The sequence below is a fragment of the Neovison vison genome, chromosome 3, assembly GCF_020171115.1.
Source record: "Neovison vison isolate M4711 chromosome 3, ASM_NN_V1, whole genome shotgun sequence".
Lineage (NCBI taxonomy): Eukaryota > Metazoa > Chordata > Mammalia > Carnivora > Mustelidae > Neogale > Neogale vison.
Genome location: NC_058093.1, coordinates 160,015,038 through 160,032,783, shown reverse-complemented (window position 1 = coordinate 160,032,783; position 17,746 = coordinate 160,015,038). Strand labels below are relative to the sequence as shown.

At 36.4% G+C, this 17,746-nt stretch overlaps 1 protein-coding gene across 3 annotated transcripts in view; it reads right to left on the bottom strand.

Annotated features, from left to right (window-relative positions):
* The window catches only part of RPRD1A (regulation of nuclear pre-mRNA domain containing 1A), a 79,086-nt gene that overhangs the window by 45,346 nt on the left and 15,994 nt on the right, over positions 1-17,746 (bottom strand). For all 3 annotated transcript variants that reach the window (XM_044243149.1, XM_044243147.1, XM_044243148.1), the window contains exon 2: positions 780-909. In XM_044243149.1, the coding sequence (XP_044099084.1) occupies positions 780-909 (130 nt within the window). The remainder of the gene's footprint in view (positions 1-779; positions 910-17,746) is intronic.

The window sequence follows — 17,746 nt, the reverse complement described above, 5'->3', positions numbered from 1 at the left end:
AAGGAAATATAAATAATACTCATTTAAGAATAACACAGAGCAGTATTTCATACACTGTAATTTTTGAAAAATGCATCCACTATGATTAAATTTGCAAGGCATGCCTGGAGTATATTTTTTATCCTTAAATCATTCAACAGAGATCTTCAGAGATTTACCCCTGGATTCTGTAATTTACACTGATTTAGTAGTTTACCCCCAATAATGCTTACTAGTAAACTACCAAATATTTGCCTATATTTGGACATAAGCATTAAAAAGGACATAAGCCAAAGCACTGACTTTTACCTTCAGAATTTTTTGGTTGCAAAATTTTTCATCAGCTTATTATTCTAAATATTCTATACTTCCACGGACATTTTAAAATGTTATGATATATACCCAAACACTAAAAAAACCTCAAAATTATAAGCAATATGAAAGGAAAAGGTATGATGTTTATCCAGAAATATTAGTCAGAAAAATGATAGCTTTATAAGCACACAAATTTTTAATTCTTCTTAATGAAGTTCATTCCAAAATGGCAGTTACTTTTGGTCTCTTAAAGGAAAGCTGTTAATTCAAGTACTCCAAATATCCACCACTGCAACAGTTCAAAAATTTCCCTTCATATAAAGTATTTAATATATTTACAAATGCCATTTATAGTTGTCTTTTCAAATGAAAATTTCAAAGAAATTCATTCCATTTTTTGTTGAATGGCTTACAGCAAATTTTAACAAAAGCACATATTATGCAAATTTAAAACAGATTACCTAGTACCCAAACAATTACCATACCTTGAAACATGTTTAAAAGCCTCCACTATAACTGGTGCAAAATCTTTTGTAAACTCCGGCCCCTTCCTTTTGCTGTTCTGAATAACATCATTGGCTAGGTAGAGAAAAGTAAGCTTCCTGTTTGGTTTGGCTGAAAAATTAAAAAAAAAAAAAAATTTTTTTTAATTAAAAATCTACTTATAATATCCTCATTTAACTTGGACAAACTTTCTCAATATCTGAGTCAACAAACCTACTAACCTTTATGTATCATGTCCAACTCTAACTTCTCATTCTACCACCAAACTTATCAAGTCACTATTCTTTAACTCACCAGAGGTTTCTATAGCTTCTGGAAATACAACATTAGGAAAAAAAAAAAAAAAAAAAAAAAAGACTCAGTAGGAGAAATTAGTCAACAATTAGTTTCATTGACTTACTAAGCTGCCCAAACTACTTACCTTTGATTCCTGTCTTATCACCATTCCCAAATGAGCAGTTTTATACAACAAAATCCTCACGTCTATAAAAGTGCATCTCTGTGAATCAATCTGTACTAAATTTTGTTAAAACTATTTAACACTACATGAAATACAGATTATTTGAAATAAGATGGTGACTGGTCATGTTAAGATGGAACCCTAGGCACAGGCTGGGTGGTGACTCAAGGTCCAAGAAGAGCCTCAAGAGGTAGTAGGGTTCAGGTCTCCATCCCTGGAAGCACTGAGAAGCAGACGTGAAGGACCATGTCAAGGGAATTAGGAGTGAAAAAGTGAAACCATTTTCTGAAATAACATACTCTCTCTCCCTTTCTCTCTCTCTCAAATAAAGAAACACATCTTTAAAAAAGAAGACTGAGGGGCACCTGGGTGGCTCAGTGGGTTAAAGCCTCTGCCTTCAGCTCGGGTCGTGGTCTCGGGGTCCTGGGATCGAGTCCCACATCGGGCTCTCTGCTCAGCAGGGGGCCAGCTTCCCCCCACCCTGCCTCTCTGCCTACTTGTGATCTCTGTCAAATAAATAAATAAAATCTTAAAAAAAAAAAAAAAGAAAGATGGAACCCTAAAGACTGAATATATGACGTTTCAATAACCACACTGATTTTAAAGTTATCATTAAATTACTGTAAAATAAGAGTACAAAATGTAAAATACGTTGAAAGAGACTTCACTTCAATTAATTATGTGTGTTTTGTTTATGAAATAAGTATTTCCCAAGCTAACAGAGTAAATGTTAGGGAGACCAAATGGGCAGTTTAGATTTTCAACCACTTTTACACCCCTATTTTTTTAAGATTTTTTTGTTATTTATTTATTTGACACAGACAGAGATCACAAGTAGGCAGAGAGTTAGGCAGAGACAGAATGGGAAGCAGGCTCCCTGCTGAGCAGAGAGCATAATGGGGCTCCATCCCAGGACACTCCCTGAGATCATGACCCAAGCCAAAGGCAGAGGCTTAACCAACTGAGTCACCCAGGCTCCTCTGGATTACACACCTTATATAACTGAATTCATCTAGACAAAAATATGTCTCTTCTCACAATATTCCATGGATGTAGTCATCCTTCTAAAAAAATGGAAGAGATTTCTCCAATTGTGGGCCAGAACACATTCTTAGTAGTTACAGTGTTAAGTTGTATAGTATTAAGTCCAACCCAAATAAGAGTCATACATATAAGTAAATTTAATTAGTGGAACATATCTTTTTTTTAATTTTACTTATTTATTAGACACAGAGAGAGAGATCACAAGTAGACAGAGAGGGGGAAGTAGGCCCCCTGCTGAGCAGAGAGCAGGACACGGGACCGATCCCAGGACCCTGAGATCATGACCCAAGCCGAAGGCAGAGGCCACTAAGCCACCCAGGAACCCCAGTGGAACATATCTTTTATATTGACTATTTTCATAATGTAATTTTACTAGGATTAAATATGAATTATTCAAAGTAATACAGTTATATTCAGAAGCACTGTACTCTGTGGCATCCACATTCAATGGTGGAAACTTATGGTCAGGACTGATAATTGAAGGCTCAATTTATGTGGGCCAGCTTAGTGGATTTAAGACAAAATGAGCCCTCTCAATTTGAATATTCAAGTTTAATCATTCAACACATTAAACGCCACTTCTAGTTCACATCTTTCTTGGGAGGAAACACACACAACCTTCTTATAGGAAACTAAAATACTGAGTCAGAAATGACCAGACTTTACAAATCTATGCCATCCATTCCATAGTCTCATTTGCCTATCTAAAGATAGGGCCCACTACTCTGCTTTTGAAAGTTCTGGAACATAATTAAGATATGGAAGAGAGGGCAATAACAAAGATCAAGTTCTGATTCTTTTGGCTCTTGTACAGTTAGATAAACCATTCAGTATAACTGATTAAGAGAGCAGGACCCTTTCTCATGAAGATGACCATAATGACAATTTTCCCAATATTCGATCCTGTCTCTTTTTTACCTATCCCTACCCAAAGAAAATCCCACCCAAAGAAAAGGTTAATACTACTTTTACTATGGGTTACACACTATTATACACTATTATTCTAAGCACTTTACATGTACTACCTAATTTACTCCAAATTATGTAAGGTACCATCACTACCAGCATTTGACAGTTCAACAAATAGGCATCTAAAGGATTATCTGCCCACAGCTAGATATCCAAGAAGGGATCAACCAGGATTTGAACCCAAAGTCCAACTCCTAAGCATTCTGTCTTAACAAAACAAAACAAAACTACTATATGGTTCTGCTCCTATGAAGTACCTAGAATAAATTCAGAGAGACAGAAAGCAAAAGGTGACTGCAAAGGGCTGGGGGAAGAAGTCACAGAGAGTTATCGTTTAATGGGTATAAAGTTCCAGTTTTATAAGATGAAAAGAATTCTAGAAACAGATGGTGATGATGGTTGCACAGTAGTATGAACATATCCAATACCAATAAACTGAACACTTAGAAATTGTTAAAATGGTAAATTCTATTATGTATCACTCAAATTTAAAAATGTGTATTTTAAAATACCTTTAAGTCCATGGGCTATCATCTCTTAAAAATAATTTAGAATGGTTTCTACAATGTACATTAAAGCAAAAATTCACAAGATTTCAAAATATATTTCCCAGCATACTCCAAAAAAACCCAAAAACCAAAAAACAAACAAAAAAAAACCCCAAAACTACAGCATGGATTTGGTATGAGGTCCAAATTTCAAGACTTTATTTTCCTTTTTTTCCCCTTGTAGAACCCAAGCTAAAATATGAGAAATACCTAGGAACTGCTATAATGAATACTCTTCTCCAAATTTTCAGTAAAAACACTTACTTCCATCTAAAACTATGTATATCTTCATATAGGGCAAAAATAAACTAATGGAACTTATCACAACAAGCAGTTCCCGAAGAAAATCACAAAAATTCTTTTTTTTTTAAAGATTTTATTTATTTGACAGAGAGAGAGAGAGATCATAAGCAGGCAGAGAGAGAGGGGGAAGCAGGCTCCCCACAGAGCAAAGAGCCCAATGAGGACTCAATCCCAGGACCCTGGGATCATGACTTGGGCCGAAGCCAGAGGCTTAACCCACTGAGCCACCCAGGAGCCCCACAAAAATTATTTTCTAGTGAACTTTGATAATAACAGAGCCACAAACTGTTAACAGAAAGAGCAAACAAACCATTTCATAATTCCTTAAAGCAAAAACTCTGTTGGCAATAAAATGTAATGCTTAAAACTGGGTCTGACCTAATCACTTCCTTTATTTTTATTGTCACAGGGTTCCTTATAAAAAGTTATTTTCTAAATTTTCTATTCAATTTAAATAGCATTTATTTAATGTTTGCTATATGCCAGGGACCACGCCAGGCACTGACCTTTCCTATTCAATCAAGAGTTTTCAAGCTCTATATAGACTGGCACATGACAGGTCACATCATTAAAAATGTGAGTTCTCTTTATTCCTTCTCTCCACTAATGTATCACACCAACATTGGAAACAATCATAAATATAATATTATAACCCAGTGTATCTGTATGTGTGTATACTGTTATTTTTGTGCCAATAAAGTATAACCAAATAAGGACCAGGCAATATTTACATTGGGAGGAACAATTTTCTATCTCACCTCTCTGAACTAAAAGTTCTAAGCTACAGCGGGTATTAAGTATAGCCCCTTTTCCTTGGACCTTGTATGTGAACACGTAAATAAAAACAAATAAATAATAATAGAATCTGGCTGGCTAATATATGAGGACATAATATTACCTAAAATGTTGAGCATATCCCCTAAAAGAGCAATACAAATTCAGTTCATCACGTAAGTCAGAAAGAGCTACATAATAATACACAATTAGACAATATGAAACAAACTTTGCCAGTCAAAGGACTACATAAATGCCACCTAGTTGCAGCAACTCATGATCAGTTTAGAATCTAGTTTTACTTATTCACAATCAGGTGAGAGCTTTGGGGCACCTGGGTAGCTCAGCCGGTTGAGCAACTGACTCTGATTCTGAGTCAGATCATGATCTCAGGGTCATGGGTCTGAGCCCCATGTTGGGCTCCCTCACTCGGCACAGATTCTGCTTGGGATTCTTTCCCCTTCTCCTACTCTCTCCTCCTCTGCTCCTTCCCTCAATTGCGTATGTTCTTGATCACTCTCTCCAAAATAAATAAATACATAAATAAAATATTTCAAAAAGTGAGAGCATCATTACTTATTTTCTTACAACTGTACAAACCATATATGCCTATTCATTTTGATATAAAGCAGAATATCATAATTTAAGGTAATCACTCATGTTTTTGATGATTTAAAACCACACTAGATGACATGCAAATAAATACAACAGCTAAAATTTTACTGTGTTATCTATTAACACAAGAACCTCTTTGCAGAGGAAGCCTACTACATGGGAAAAGCAGCAAAGAAACCTGAATAAACGAATATATACACACAGACACACACACACACACACCAATGAACACTACTATAGCTCTTATAGGAAGAAATCAGAAGAAAAGCCATTATCTTGAAACAAAAATCTACTGAAGACTTATTAACAACTGCGGGACAGCCTCATGTAATTCCCTGGTAAACTGATTATTACTATAAACTATAAGACATGTTCATATAGACGAACAGTTGGTTATATGGCAGAAACTGCTTTAACTCTCTGCCACAGGAAGTGCACAATCCACAGGTGATTCATGAATAGATTCTATCTGTCCTAGACAGAAGCAAGAGTTCAGTCAGACACAGCTGGCTGCTTCATAACAGCTGAGGTGGGTGAAAAATGAGGGGATAAAGCCAGTTTATTCCCGTACCACTGAAACAATGCCTCAGACTTTTGGCAGCCCATCTCTTGCTTTAAAACTCTTCAAAGATTATTCTCCAGATAACACTGTAAATCCTTATTAGAAACTAAAGGCCCAAAAATGTCTGTCTCTGCCCTCTATACTATTCTCTCTTCATGCACTATACAACACTCCTCTAACTTCCCCAACTCCTACCCATCCTTTAGACCTCAGTTCAGCAGGTTCCTCTGGTTCTCCTGCACCACCCAGTCCACAGGTTAGGCAATGCCGATATGCTCTCACAGCATCCCATTCTTTCCTATAGAGCACTTATTCCAACTACAACTACTTCCATTTAATCTACCCAATGCTCCAACTAAACTAAGTTTCATCGAAAGCAACAACCGTCACTCTATCTACCCATCTATGGTGGAATTAAGCCCAGCAGTGGATTCAAAATTTGTTTAGTTATTTACTAAATCAGTAATTTTTGGCCTAAACCTCTTCCTTTAATTATTTGTTCCACTAAGCTGGTTTTTGGTTTTAACCTCACCCAGCATAGATGAAGGGGGTAAAATGTAAAATTACACTGCTCTCAGAAAACTCAACTTCAAATTCAGATTATGAGACAAACTTTCTTTCAGATCAAGCTAATCTTGCTTATTTTCAAAGTACTGAGTTCAAATATTTTTATCTCCTCCTCCATTCTAGAGCTCTTATAAATCAGTAATCTACAGAAAAACGGGCTAGAATGTGAATGGAAGGATGATAGGAACACAAATACTAAGCTTTTAAAACCAATTATTTTCCACCTATTAGACTGATCAAGGTCAAAGTCTGACACTAACTAAAGTTAGCAAAAGTATGACTAAGATTATCACCTTTAGATACCTTCAGACACTGGTGGTTAATATATACTAGTGCAACCTCTTAGAAAATTAATTTACCAATACCCATGAAAAGTGTAAATGCACAAATCCCTTGACCCTGCAAACTTCATGTCTAGGAATTTACCCTATGGACATATTATCATAACTGCACAAAGAAATCACTATGGATACACATCACAAGATATAACTAAATAAATCATACTATATCCATACAACCCAATACTCTACAGCTGTTCAAGAATGAGACAGAGGGGGGCGGCTGGGTGGCTCAGTGGATTAAGTCGCTGCCTTCGGCTCGGGTCATATCTCAGGGTCCTGGGATCAAGCCCTGCATCAGGCTCTCTGCTCAGCAGGGAGCCTGCTTCCCTCTCTCTCTGCCTACCTGTGATCTCTCTCTGCCAAATAAATAAATAAAATCTTAAAAAAAAAAAAAAGAGATAGAGGGGCACCTGGGTGGTTCAGTCAGTTAAGTGTCCAACTTAATTTTGGCTCAGGTAATGATCTCAGGGTCATGGGCTCAAGCGCAGTGTCTGGCTCTGCCCTCAATGTGGAGTCTGCTTGAGATTCTCTCTCCCTCTGCCGCTCTCACCCCTCCAAAAAAAAAAAAGAAAAAGAGAGAGAGAGAGAGAGAAAGAGAGAGAAATTTATATACTGATACAGAAAGGTATCTCAGACATGTATCTCAGACACAGTGGTAAGTTACACACATTCACACAAATACACAGTAGACAGACTTACTTCGGGGAAGATCAAGAAATAATTTGGGGAGGGGTATGTGTCAAGAATAACCAACAAAGATTTAAGTAATAAAGGGAAAACACATGGGGCACCTGGGTGCTCAGTGGGTTAAGTGACTGACTCTTGATTTTGGTTCAGGTCCCGATCTTGGGGTCATGAGATTGAGCCCCACATTAGGCTCCCTCTCCTTCTCCCCCCGCCGTCATGCATTCTCTCTCTAAAATAAGTAATTTTTTAAAAAAATATAATAAAGGGAAAATACATGGGTTATATATTCAATAATTAACTTGGGCCTACATGCTGAAAAGGGCTTCTGGGTAGTGCTCACTTGATGCTCCAATCTGACTTTGTCTTATAGGTACATGATCTCTCTTATTTCAATATTTGGTAGAAAAACAAAATGAAACAAAAAACCCAGACCCAAGCAAATGGACATCTTCCCCAGTCTAACAGGTCGAAGTTCCTGAAATAATTTCAAAAATTTTTATTTTAGTATATGCAACAAATGAATTTTTAAAATCTTGGAAAGAACAAACTTTATCCCAGACCATCGGACGACTGTAGAAGACACTGTCAACTGGAAGAGTTCTGGAAGAATACACGTCATACAGTTTATTCACATTACACTTCTACAGTGGGACTGAGACTAAATCTTTTCTGCTCTTCTAAGGATAGTATTTTAAAAATAATACAGTGGAATTTCCACAGTGACTGTGGAAAACAGTATGGAGCTCCCTCAAAAAATAAAAAATAGAATTACCATATGATTTAATAATTCCACTACTGGGTATTTACCCAAAGAAAACAAAAGCACTAATTCAAAAAGATATATGTACCCCTATGTTTACTGCAGCATTATTTACAACAGCCAAGATATGGGGGCATGTGGGTTGCTCAGTAGGTTGATCATCCAACTCTTGATTTCAGCTCAGATCCTACTCTCAGGATTGTGAAATCAAGCCCCATGTCCAGGCTCAGCGGGAAGGCTGATTGAGATTTTCTTCCTCTCCTTCTACCCCCGGCCCTAACAAGCTCTCTTTAAATAAATAAATAAATAAATATTTTTTTAAAAATTGCCAAGATATGGGAGAAACCCAAGTGTCCACTGATGGATAAAGAAGATGGATATACTGTGGAATATTCATCGGCCATAAAGAAGAAGAAAATCTTGCCATCTGCAACAAAACAGATGAACCTAGACAGTATAATCCTAAATTAAATTACGATTTCACTCATACGGAACTTAAGAAACAAAACAAAGGGAAAAAAAGAGAGAAACATAAAATCAGACTTTTAAATACAGAGAACAAACTGGTGATTGCTGGGGAGAGGTGGGTGGTAGGGCAGGTGAAATAGACAAAGGGGTTTAAAAGTACACTTATCACAATGAGCACTGAGAATCATATAGAATTGCTGAATTACATTCTATACCTGAAACTAATAATACTGTATGTTAATTATACCTGATTTAAAAAATACATGACTATTTTCTTATAACTAGCACTGCTCTTAAAGTTTATTGTGTATCTAATTTAATCTTCAAAACAACCCTACACGGTAAGTTATTACCTGCATTTATCAATGAAACAATTATTTAAGTAATAAAAGGCATTCAAAGAAATGCACTGAAATCGATTAGCAATCCAGAACCCATACTGTGGTCCCTACACATTTTGGCAATAAAAGCAGGAAATGCGTAAGATGAGCCTGGCATAACTTGTCAATGATAAAAAGCAAGAAAGCTATTTAAAAATCACTGGGGTTGTATCCAAAGGATATGGGTGACCCTCAGAGGTTGCCACTGGCAAAAGAGCATCAAAAAGAATGACTTATAGGGGCACCTGGCTGGCTCAGTCGGTTAAGCATCTGCCTTCAGCTCAGGTCATGATCCCCCTGTTATTTCTTTCTTTTTTTTTTTTTTTTTTAAAGATTTTTATTTATTTGACAAAGATCACAAGTAGGCAGAGAAACAGGCAGAGAGGAAAGGAAGCAGGCTCCCCGCTGAGCGGAAAGCCCAACATGGGGCTTGATCCCAGAACCCTGAGACCATGACCAGAGCCGAAGATAGAGGCTTCAACCCACTGAGCCACCCAGGCGCCGTCCACCCCCGTTATTTCTTATAAGACCCCTGGGCCTTATTTGGAAAGCCTTTTCACTACACAAGACTAGACAGAACTATAAATGCATTTTTTCCTAACATAATTCCATAGCGGATTTTTTTGCAGTGTTGCATCTTTAACCGGATTAATTTTAAATATGGTATTGAGTAGAAATTTAAGAATCATTTTTTAATATTCTAGTTCTTCTCCCATAAATATAAAGTGTCTTATTTACCAAATGCCTGCATAAAATGGGTTCCCTCCTAAGTATCTACTCTGTTCCTTTCATACATATTCCTCTTCCTGTACTGACATCATAGTTTTCTAACTTTGATGCCTTTAGAGGTTGTGCAGATACCTTAAAAAGCACAGTATTTCCATTACTGTTTTCTCTTCAACATTGTCAAAATTCATGGGGCACCTGGGTGACTCAGTCAGTGAGGTGTCTGCCTTCAGCTCAGGTCATGATCTCAGGGTCCTGGGATGGAGCCCCACATTGAGCTCCCAAGCAGGGAGCTGGCTTCTCCCTCTCTGCCTGCCACTCCCTCTGCTTGTTCTCTCTCTCTAATAAATAAATAAAGATCTTAAAAAAAAAAAAAAAAAAGTCAAAATTCACAAGACAAAAATTAAAAATTGCCTTGGCTCTTCCTCCACATTTACTTTTCCCAATGACCTCTAGAGTTAGTTAAATTTCTTGTAAAAGAACAAATTTCTTATAGACTGCCCTGACTTTACAAATTGATTTGGGAATAACTGGCCTTTTTGCAGTGTATTTTTACTTAGCACTTTAACATATTATTCTGCTGTTTTAAATTTTACAAGTGTGTATTTTAAAGCAATAAAAACTAAACGTGTTTAGCATAGTTATAATAAAATGAGCTTGTTAAAATACTAATACAACATGCAAACCAGAAAGTATCTTATAATATCTAAGACAAGAAAACATTAGTAAAAATACTAGTCTCCGAGTTTCAAGTGATGTTTCCCAGTTCCAATATAAAGACCAGTTGGTAGGGAACTTGTGTTTCCAGGAAGATGGAGCAGATGTAGTTTTCCCTATTTCTCCTGCAAAGTACAACTACCAAACATAAGAAAAGAAACAAAGGCAGACAGAACCTGACCCAAAGATTCAGTTCTTGGAGTTTTCTTTTTGCCTTTAAGTCAGCAACCCAGAAATCCTAACAGGTGCCAACATTAAAAGTTCCAACACAAACTTTTCATTCTAGCCAAATGACCAGGAAAAGAGAAACCTAGAAAGACACGACACTTTTGGACAATAGCCAATCTACTCTAGCCAAATACCACAGGGGAAAAAAAATAAAGCAATACAAAAAACTGTGCCCCGCCCACATCCACACTAACAAAGGCTAACTGGGAAGCCAGGCTGTGATGTAGAGCCAATCACCTCTCCGGAGTGATGTCAGAGAAGGCAAAGTTAGGGAGGCCTGGACTTTCATTCCCATCCAGCAGTAAGAAGGCACTGCCCCTTGGGATGGAGTCACAGGAAGCCTAGAGGAGAGCCAGGACTTCCACAATGGTCTAGCCGTCCTAAGACCCACATTCCTAACCCCCAGTCTCTAATGTCAGCCACCCTCCCACTTGCACACAACAGTAACAAAGAGTAACTCCCTCCCCTGATGGGATAATGTCCTAGAAATTCAGATAAAACGGTATTAAATAAAGTCCAGATTCTCAAACAAAATATCTCTCAAACACAAAATATAGATCAAGCAAATATCATTCATTATACCAAGAACCAAAGGGATCTCAAATTGAATGAAAAAAGACTATCAATGGATGCTAACACTACGGTGATAAAGATACTAGAAGTATCTGACAAAAATTTTAAGCCAGTCATCATAAGAATGCCTCAACTAGCATACACAAATATCCTGAAAATACAAACTTATCAAAATTTGTGGAATAAAGCTGAAGCAGGGCTGAGAAACTTTTAGCACTAAACGCATATAATGGAAAAGATGAACAAGTCCCGAATCAATAATCTAAACTCCCACCTCAAAAACCTCGAATAAGAGCAAAATTAACCCAAGAAAACAGAAAGAGGAAATAATAAAAGCAGAAATTACTGAAACTAAAACAAAAGTAGAAGAAAAAGAATCCATGAAAGACAAGCTGTTTTATTCCCCAAGTTTTACTGAGATTTAACTGACATACATCACTGTACATCAAGTTTAAGGTGTGCAGCATAATGGTCTGACTTACATACATTTTGAAACACTTAATGCGGGCTCCTGGGTGGCTCAGTGGGTTCAAGCCTCTGCCTTCAGCTCAGGTCATGATCCCAGGGTCCTGGGATGGAGCCCCACATCGAGTTCTGTGCTCAGCCGGGAGCCTGCTTCCCCCTCTTCCTTTCTGCCTTACCCCTCTGCCTACTTGTGATCTGTGTGTCAAATAAATAAATAAAATCTTAAAAAAAAAAAAAAAAAAACAATGCAATAAGTTTAACATCTGTCATCTCATATAGATCCAAAAAAGTTTTATTTCCTTATGATGAGAACTCTTAGGATTTACTCTTAAAAACTTTCATTTACATAATACAGCAAGATAAACCAGTCACCATGTTGCACACTGCAGCCCTAGCAATTACCTATCTTGTAACTGGAAGTTTGTACCTTTTGACCCCTTCTTCCAATCCCCCTCCCACCTCTGGTAACCACATGTTTCATGTTTCATTGAGTTTCTGTTTCTAGGGTTGGTTTGTTTGTTTGTTTTAAGATGTGACATATAAATAAGATCATACAGTACTTGTCTTTCTCTGTCTGACTTATTTCACTTAGCATAATGCCCTCCAGGTCCACCCAGGTCACAAATGGCAACATCCTCATTTTTACAGCTGAATAATATTCCATTGTGTATATATACAATAATTTCTTTATCCATTCATCTGAGGATGAACACTTAGTTTCCATGTCCTAGAAACTGTAAATAATACGGATATTAACATGGGGGTGCAGATACCTTCTCAAGTTAGCATTTTCATTTCCTTTGGATATATCCCAGAAGTGGAACTGCTGCATCATATGGGAGCTCTATTTTTAATTTTTTGAGGACCCTCTATACTGTTTTCCATAGTAATTGTATCAGTTTATAATCCCACCAACAGTGCACAAGGGTTCCCTTTCTTCCACATCCTCTCTAGCATTTTTTATCTCTTATCTTTTTGATGATGGCCATTCTAGCAGGTGTAAGGTGATACCTAATTGTGGTTTTTATTTGCATTTTCCTAATGATTAGTAAAGTTGAGCATCAAAGAGCTGTTTCTTTGAAAACATGGATAGAATTGACAAACTTCTACCAAGAATGACAAGGGAAAAAAGGGAAAACACAAATTTTCAGTATCAGAAATATCATTATAGTCAATATGGATACTAATGCCATACAACAAACAACCCCGGACATATAAGTTTGACAACTCAGGTGAAATGGACTACATTTCCTCAAAAAAAAAATAGGAACTACAGCAACTCACCCAATGTATGATACAGAAAATCTAAATAGTCCTATGACACTTAAGAAAATTGAATGTGTAATTTTTAAGTTCCCAAAAAAGGAAACTCTAGATCCAGATGGTTTCTGCTAAATAATTCTACCAAATATTTAAAGAATTAAAAAAATTCTACACAACCTCTTTCAGGAAGTAGGGGAAATTTAGCTTATGAAGTCAGTGCTACTCTGATTTTAAAACAAGACACACAAACACACACAAAGTGGACCAGAAGTCCTTATGAATACAGATGTAAATATCCTTAACAAAACTTAGCAAATAGAATTCAGCAATATGTAGGGGCACCTGGGTGGCTCAGCCTTTAAGCATCTGTCTTTGGCTCAGGTCATGATCCCTGCATCGGGCTCCCTGCTCTGTGAAAAGCCTGCTTCTCCCTCTTTCACTCCCCCAGCTTGTGTTCCCTCTTTTGCTGCATCCCTCTCTGTCAAATAAATAAATAAAATCTTTAAAAAAAAAAAAGAAGAAGAATTCAGCAATATGTAAAAAGAATTCATAATCACAGACAAGTGGGATTTTTGGTAGGGATGTACACCTGGCTCAAGATTTGAAAACTGATCAATAATACAGCATATTAAGACTGAATTTAGAAAATCACATGATCAATTGATACAAAAAAGGCTTAATTCATCAACATTTTATTTTAAAATCTCTCAAAAACCAGGAATAGAGAGGAACTTCCTCAACTTGATACAAAATCTTAAAATAAAACTACAGCTAATGTTCTAATGGTGGAAGACTGACTTCTTTCCCAGTAAGGAAAAAAACAAGGATATCCACTCTCCTTCTTACTCAACAATGCTTGAAATGACAGCAAGTTCAATAAGATAAGAAAAAGAAAAACACAGAGGTCAAAGATGAAGAAATAAAAGTGTACCTATTTGCAAATGATGTAACTGCCTTCACAGAAAAATCCCAAGGAAATCTACCAAAAAACTCCTATAACTAAGTTCAACAAGGTCAGAGAAAACAAGATAAATGCTTAAAAATCACTTGTATTTTAACATATAAGCAATGAGCATGTGGACAATGAAATTAAAAATACAATACCATTTTAAACTGCTCAAAATAGCTGAAATACTTAAGTGCGAAAACAATAAAACACATACAGGACTACATAATGTTGATTGTGAACATCAATGAAGATCTAAGGAAATGGAAAGATGTTCCATATTTATGGGCTGGAAGACTCAAAGTAATAAAGATGTCAACTTTCCCTAAACCAATATACAGCATTAAAGAACCCTTATCAAAATCTCATCAAATAGCTTTTATTAATACAGATGAGATTATTCTAAAGTCTATATAGAAGAGCAAAGGACCGAGCACAGCTAAACCAATTTTAAAAAATACAGGAGGAACCAGTTTACTCAATTTCAAGATATAGTTGCAGTAACCAAGGCTACATATATAGGGGTGCCTGGGTGGCTCAGTCAGTTAACTTCGGCTCAGGTCATGAACTCAGGGTCCTCTGATCAAGCCCTGATCAAGCCCTGATCGAGCCCTGATCAAGCCCTGATCAAGCCCCGATCAAGCCCCAATCAAGCCCCGCATCAGGCTCCCTGCTTAGTAGGGAGGGTGCTTCTCCCTTTCCCTCTGCTGCTCCCCCTGCTTGTGCTCTCAATTCTCTCTCTCTGCCAAATAAATAACCTTTTTTAAAAAAAAAAAAAAGAAAAGAAAAAGAAAAACACTATGTATGGTATTCATTGGTGGATCTATTGATTAGAGAACCCAGAAATAGAGTCACACAAGTAAGTCCAAGTCAGTTTAAACAAAGGTGCAAAAGCAATTTAATGAAAGAACGACAGCCTTTGAACAAACTGCTGGAGATTCTAAACATCTACATGCAAAAATCGAACCTTGACCTAAATTTCACACCTTACACAAAAATTGACTCAAAACAGATCATGGACTTAGGCAAAATTATGTGAATATTTTAGAACAAAACATAGTGGGGGGAAAGAACAAAATCCAGGGCTAAGCAAGGTTCTTAAGTGACATCAAAAGCATAATTCAGGGGCACCTGGAAGTTCAGTCAATTAAGTGCCAGACCCTTGATTTGGGTTCAGGTAGCGATCTGGGGGTGTGGAACAGTGCCTAGCACTGGGCTCCGCACTTATCAGGGAGTCCATTTCTCTCCCTCTCCGTCTGACCTCCCACCCCCTGGCTCACGTGCATGCACACCTTCTCTTTCTCTCTCTCTCTAAAACAATATATTTTTTTTAAAGCATAATTCAAAATGCAAAAATTGGATAAACTGAGGTTAAGTAGGGGATGTGCTGGGAGTGAAATGAATATAGCTATGAAAGGGCAACAAAATGTTGCAGTGTTGGAAATGTTCTTTATCTTGACTATAATAATGTCAGTATCACAACTCTGCCGTGCTTTGTATTCAAAATCTACTTTTTGGAAATTACAAAAACGAGTTCTGCATGATGTTACCACTGGGGAAAGCTGGCAAAGGCCACACAGGATGTAGTATTTACAACTGAATGTGAATCTACAATTATCTAAAAATATACAGTATTTTTTTAAAATTTCACATTAATATCTCTAGTTTCCGGGCTAAAAAAATCACTACACAAGCAATGACCATAAAAGGTAATTGGAAGAAACTTCACATGGTATTTGCATACTATTTGCATACTATTTACAGACATTAATAGCAATGTCTTTGATTTCACCCCAAGATCTGAAAGCTACAGCTTTAAAAATTAAAACTACTACTGTATTAAGTTAGGCAAGATTAAGATTAAATAAAACAAAACTAACATAAAATATTCATGGTCTCTATTAATCTGAGAGCAGTTTTCAAACTTTCTGCTCTCAGCACCCCTTTATACTCTTACCAATTATTGAGAACACCAAGAGATTTTACTCACATTGCTCATATTTATCAATGCTTATGTTATTAAAAATTAAAACAGAAGAATCTTAAAATATTAGTTCATTTCATAGTAGTAATAAAAAAATTAGATGTTAACATAACGTTTAAAAAATGTATTTCCAGGGCGCCTGGGAGGCTCAGTGGGTTAAAGCCTCCTCTGCCTTTGGCTCAGGTCATGATCCCAGGGTCCTGAGACTGAGACCCACATCGGGCTCTCTGCTCCACAGGAAGCCAGCTTCCTCCTCTCTCTCTCTCTCTCTCTCTCTGCCTGCCTCTTTGCCTACTTGTGATCTCTGTCAAACAAATAAATAAAATATTTAAAAAAAAAATGTATTTCCAAAACTTAAAGGGTCCTGTTTTACATTTTTGCAAATCTTGAGCTCAAGAGAATACAGCTGGATTCTCATATCTGCTTTCTATTAAATAAACCATAGTAATGTTGTTTCAGTGAAAGTAAATGAGAAAAAGGCAGGCTTTACCCAGATACAGTAAGTACAAGTATTTTAATAGCTATTACAGATAATTGTGGGCATCGTTTTTTGAAACTACAACAAAACTCAACAAATTCTATTTTTTAGATACTAAATTGTAATATGGAATCCTAAAATATATCAATCAATTTAAAAAACCGTTATGTTAAAATCCTTGTCTACCATTCTCTTTGAATGAATCTTTTACTCATGCATTATTTTATAACATCATGTATTAGTCTTCAAAAAAATACTGGTTCACAGTTACACAGACATTCCAACTACTGAAACATTTCATTAGGCAGTATCAAAAGTCCCATGTATAAATATCATTATTGATTTTTCACTGGAAAAGTGTTTAAAAATATTGGGACGTTGTTAGGCCCAAGATGACACATGAACTTTTCAAAAAATCTATTCACAGATGACATGATTTTATTTATAGAAAACCCTAAAGATTCCACAAAATAGATTCCACAAAATAGAGTCCACAAATAACAAACCTATTTAGCAAAGTTGCAGCATACAAACTCAGGACTCAAAATTCGGTTTCTATAAATTATAATAAACAACCCAAAAAGGAAACTAAAGAAAATTCCATTTATAATCAGATAAAAACAACAAAGTAATTAGAAACAAATTTAACAAAGGAGGTGTAAGACTTATACACAGAAAACTATAAAACACTACTGAAGGAAATGAAAGAAGACATAAATAAATTCAAATAGATCCCATATCCACGGGTAGGAAGACTCACTATTGATAAGATAATACCCTTCAAAGTGACCTACAGATGAAATGGAAACTCTATTAAACTCCACATGGCATTTCTGCAGAAATAGAAAACCCAACCTAAACTCATATAGATTTTCAAGTGATATAAAATGGCCAAAAGAATCTTAGAAAAGAAATTATGTTGGAAGACTTGTACATCCTGACTGCAAAACCTACTAGAAAGCTACACACATTGGAATAGTATTGTACAGGCATAAATACAGGCAAACAGATAAAGGAACAAAATAGCCCAGAAATAAATGCTTACATACAGAATCGTTAGTCATTATGGAAATACAAATTAAAACCCCAA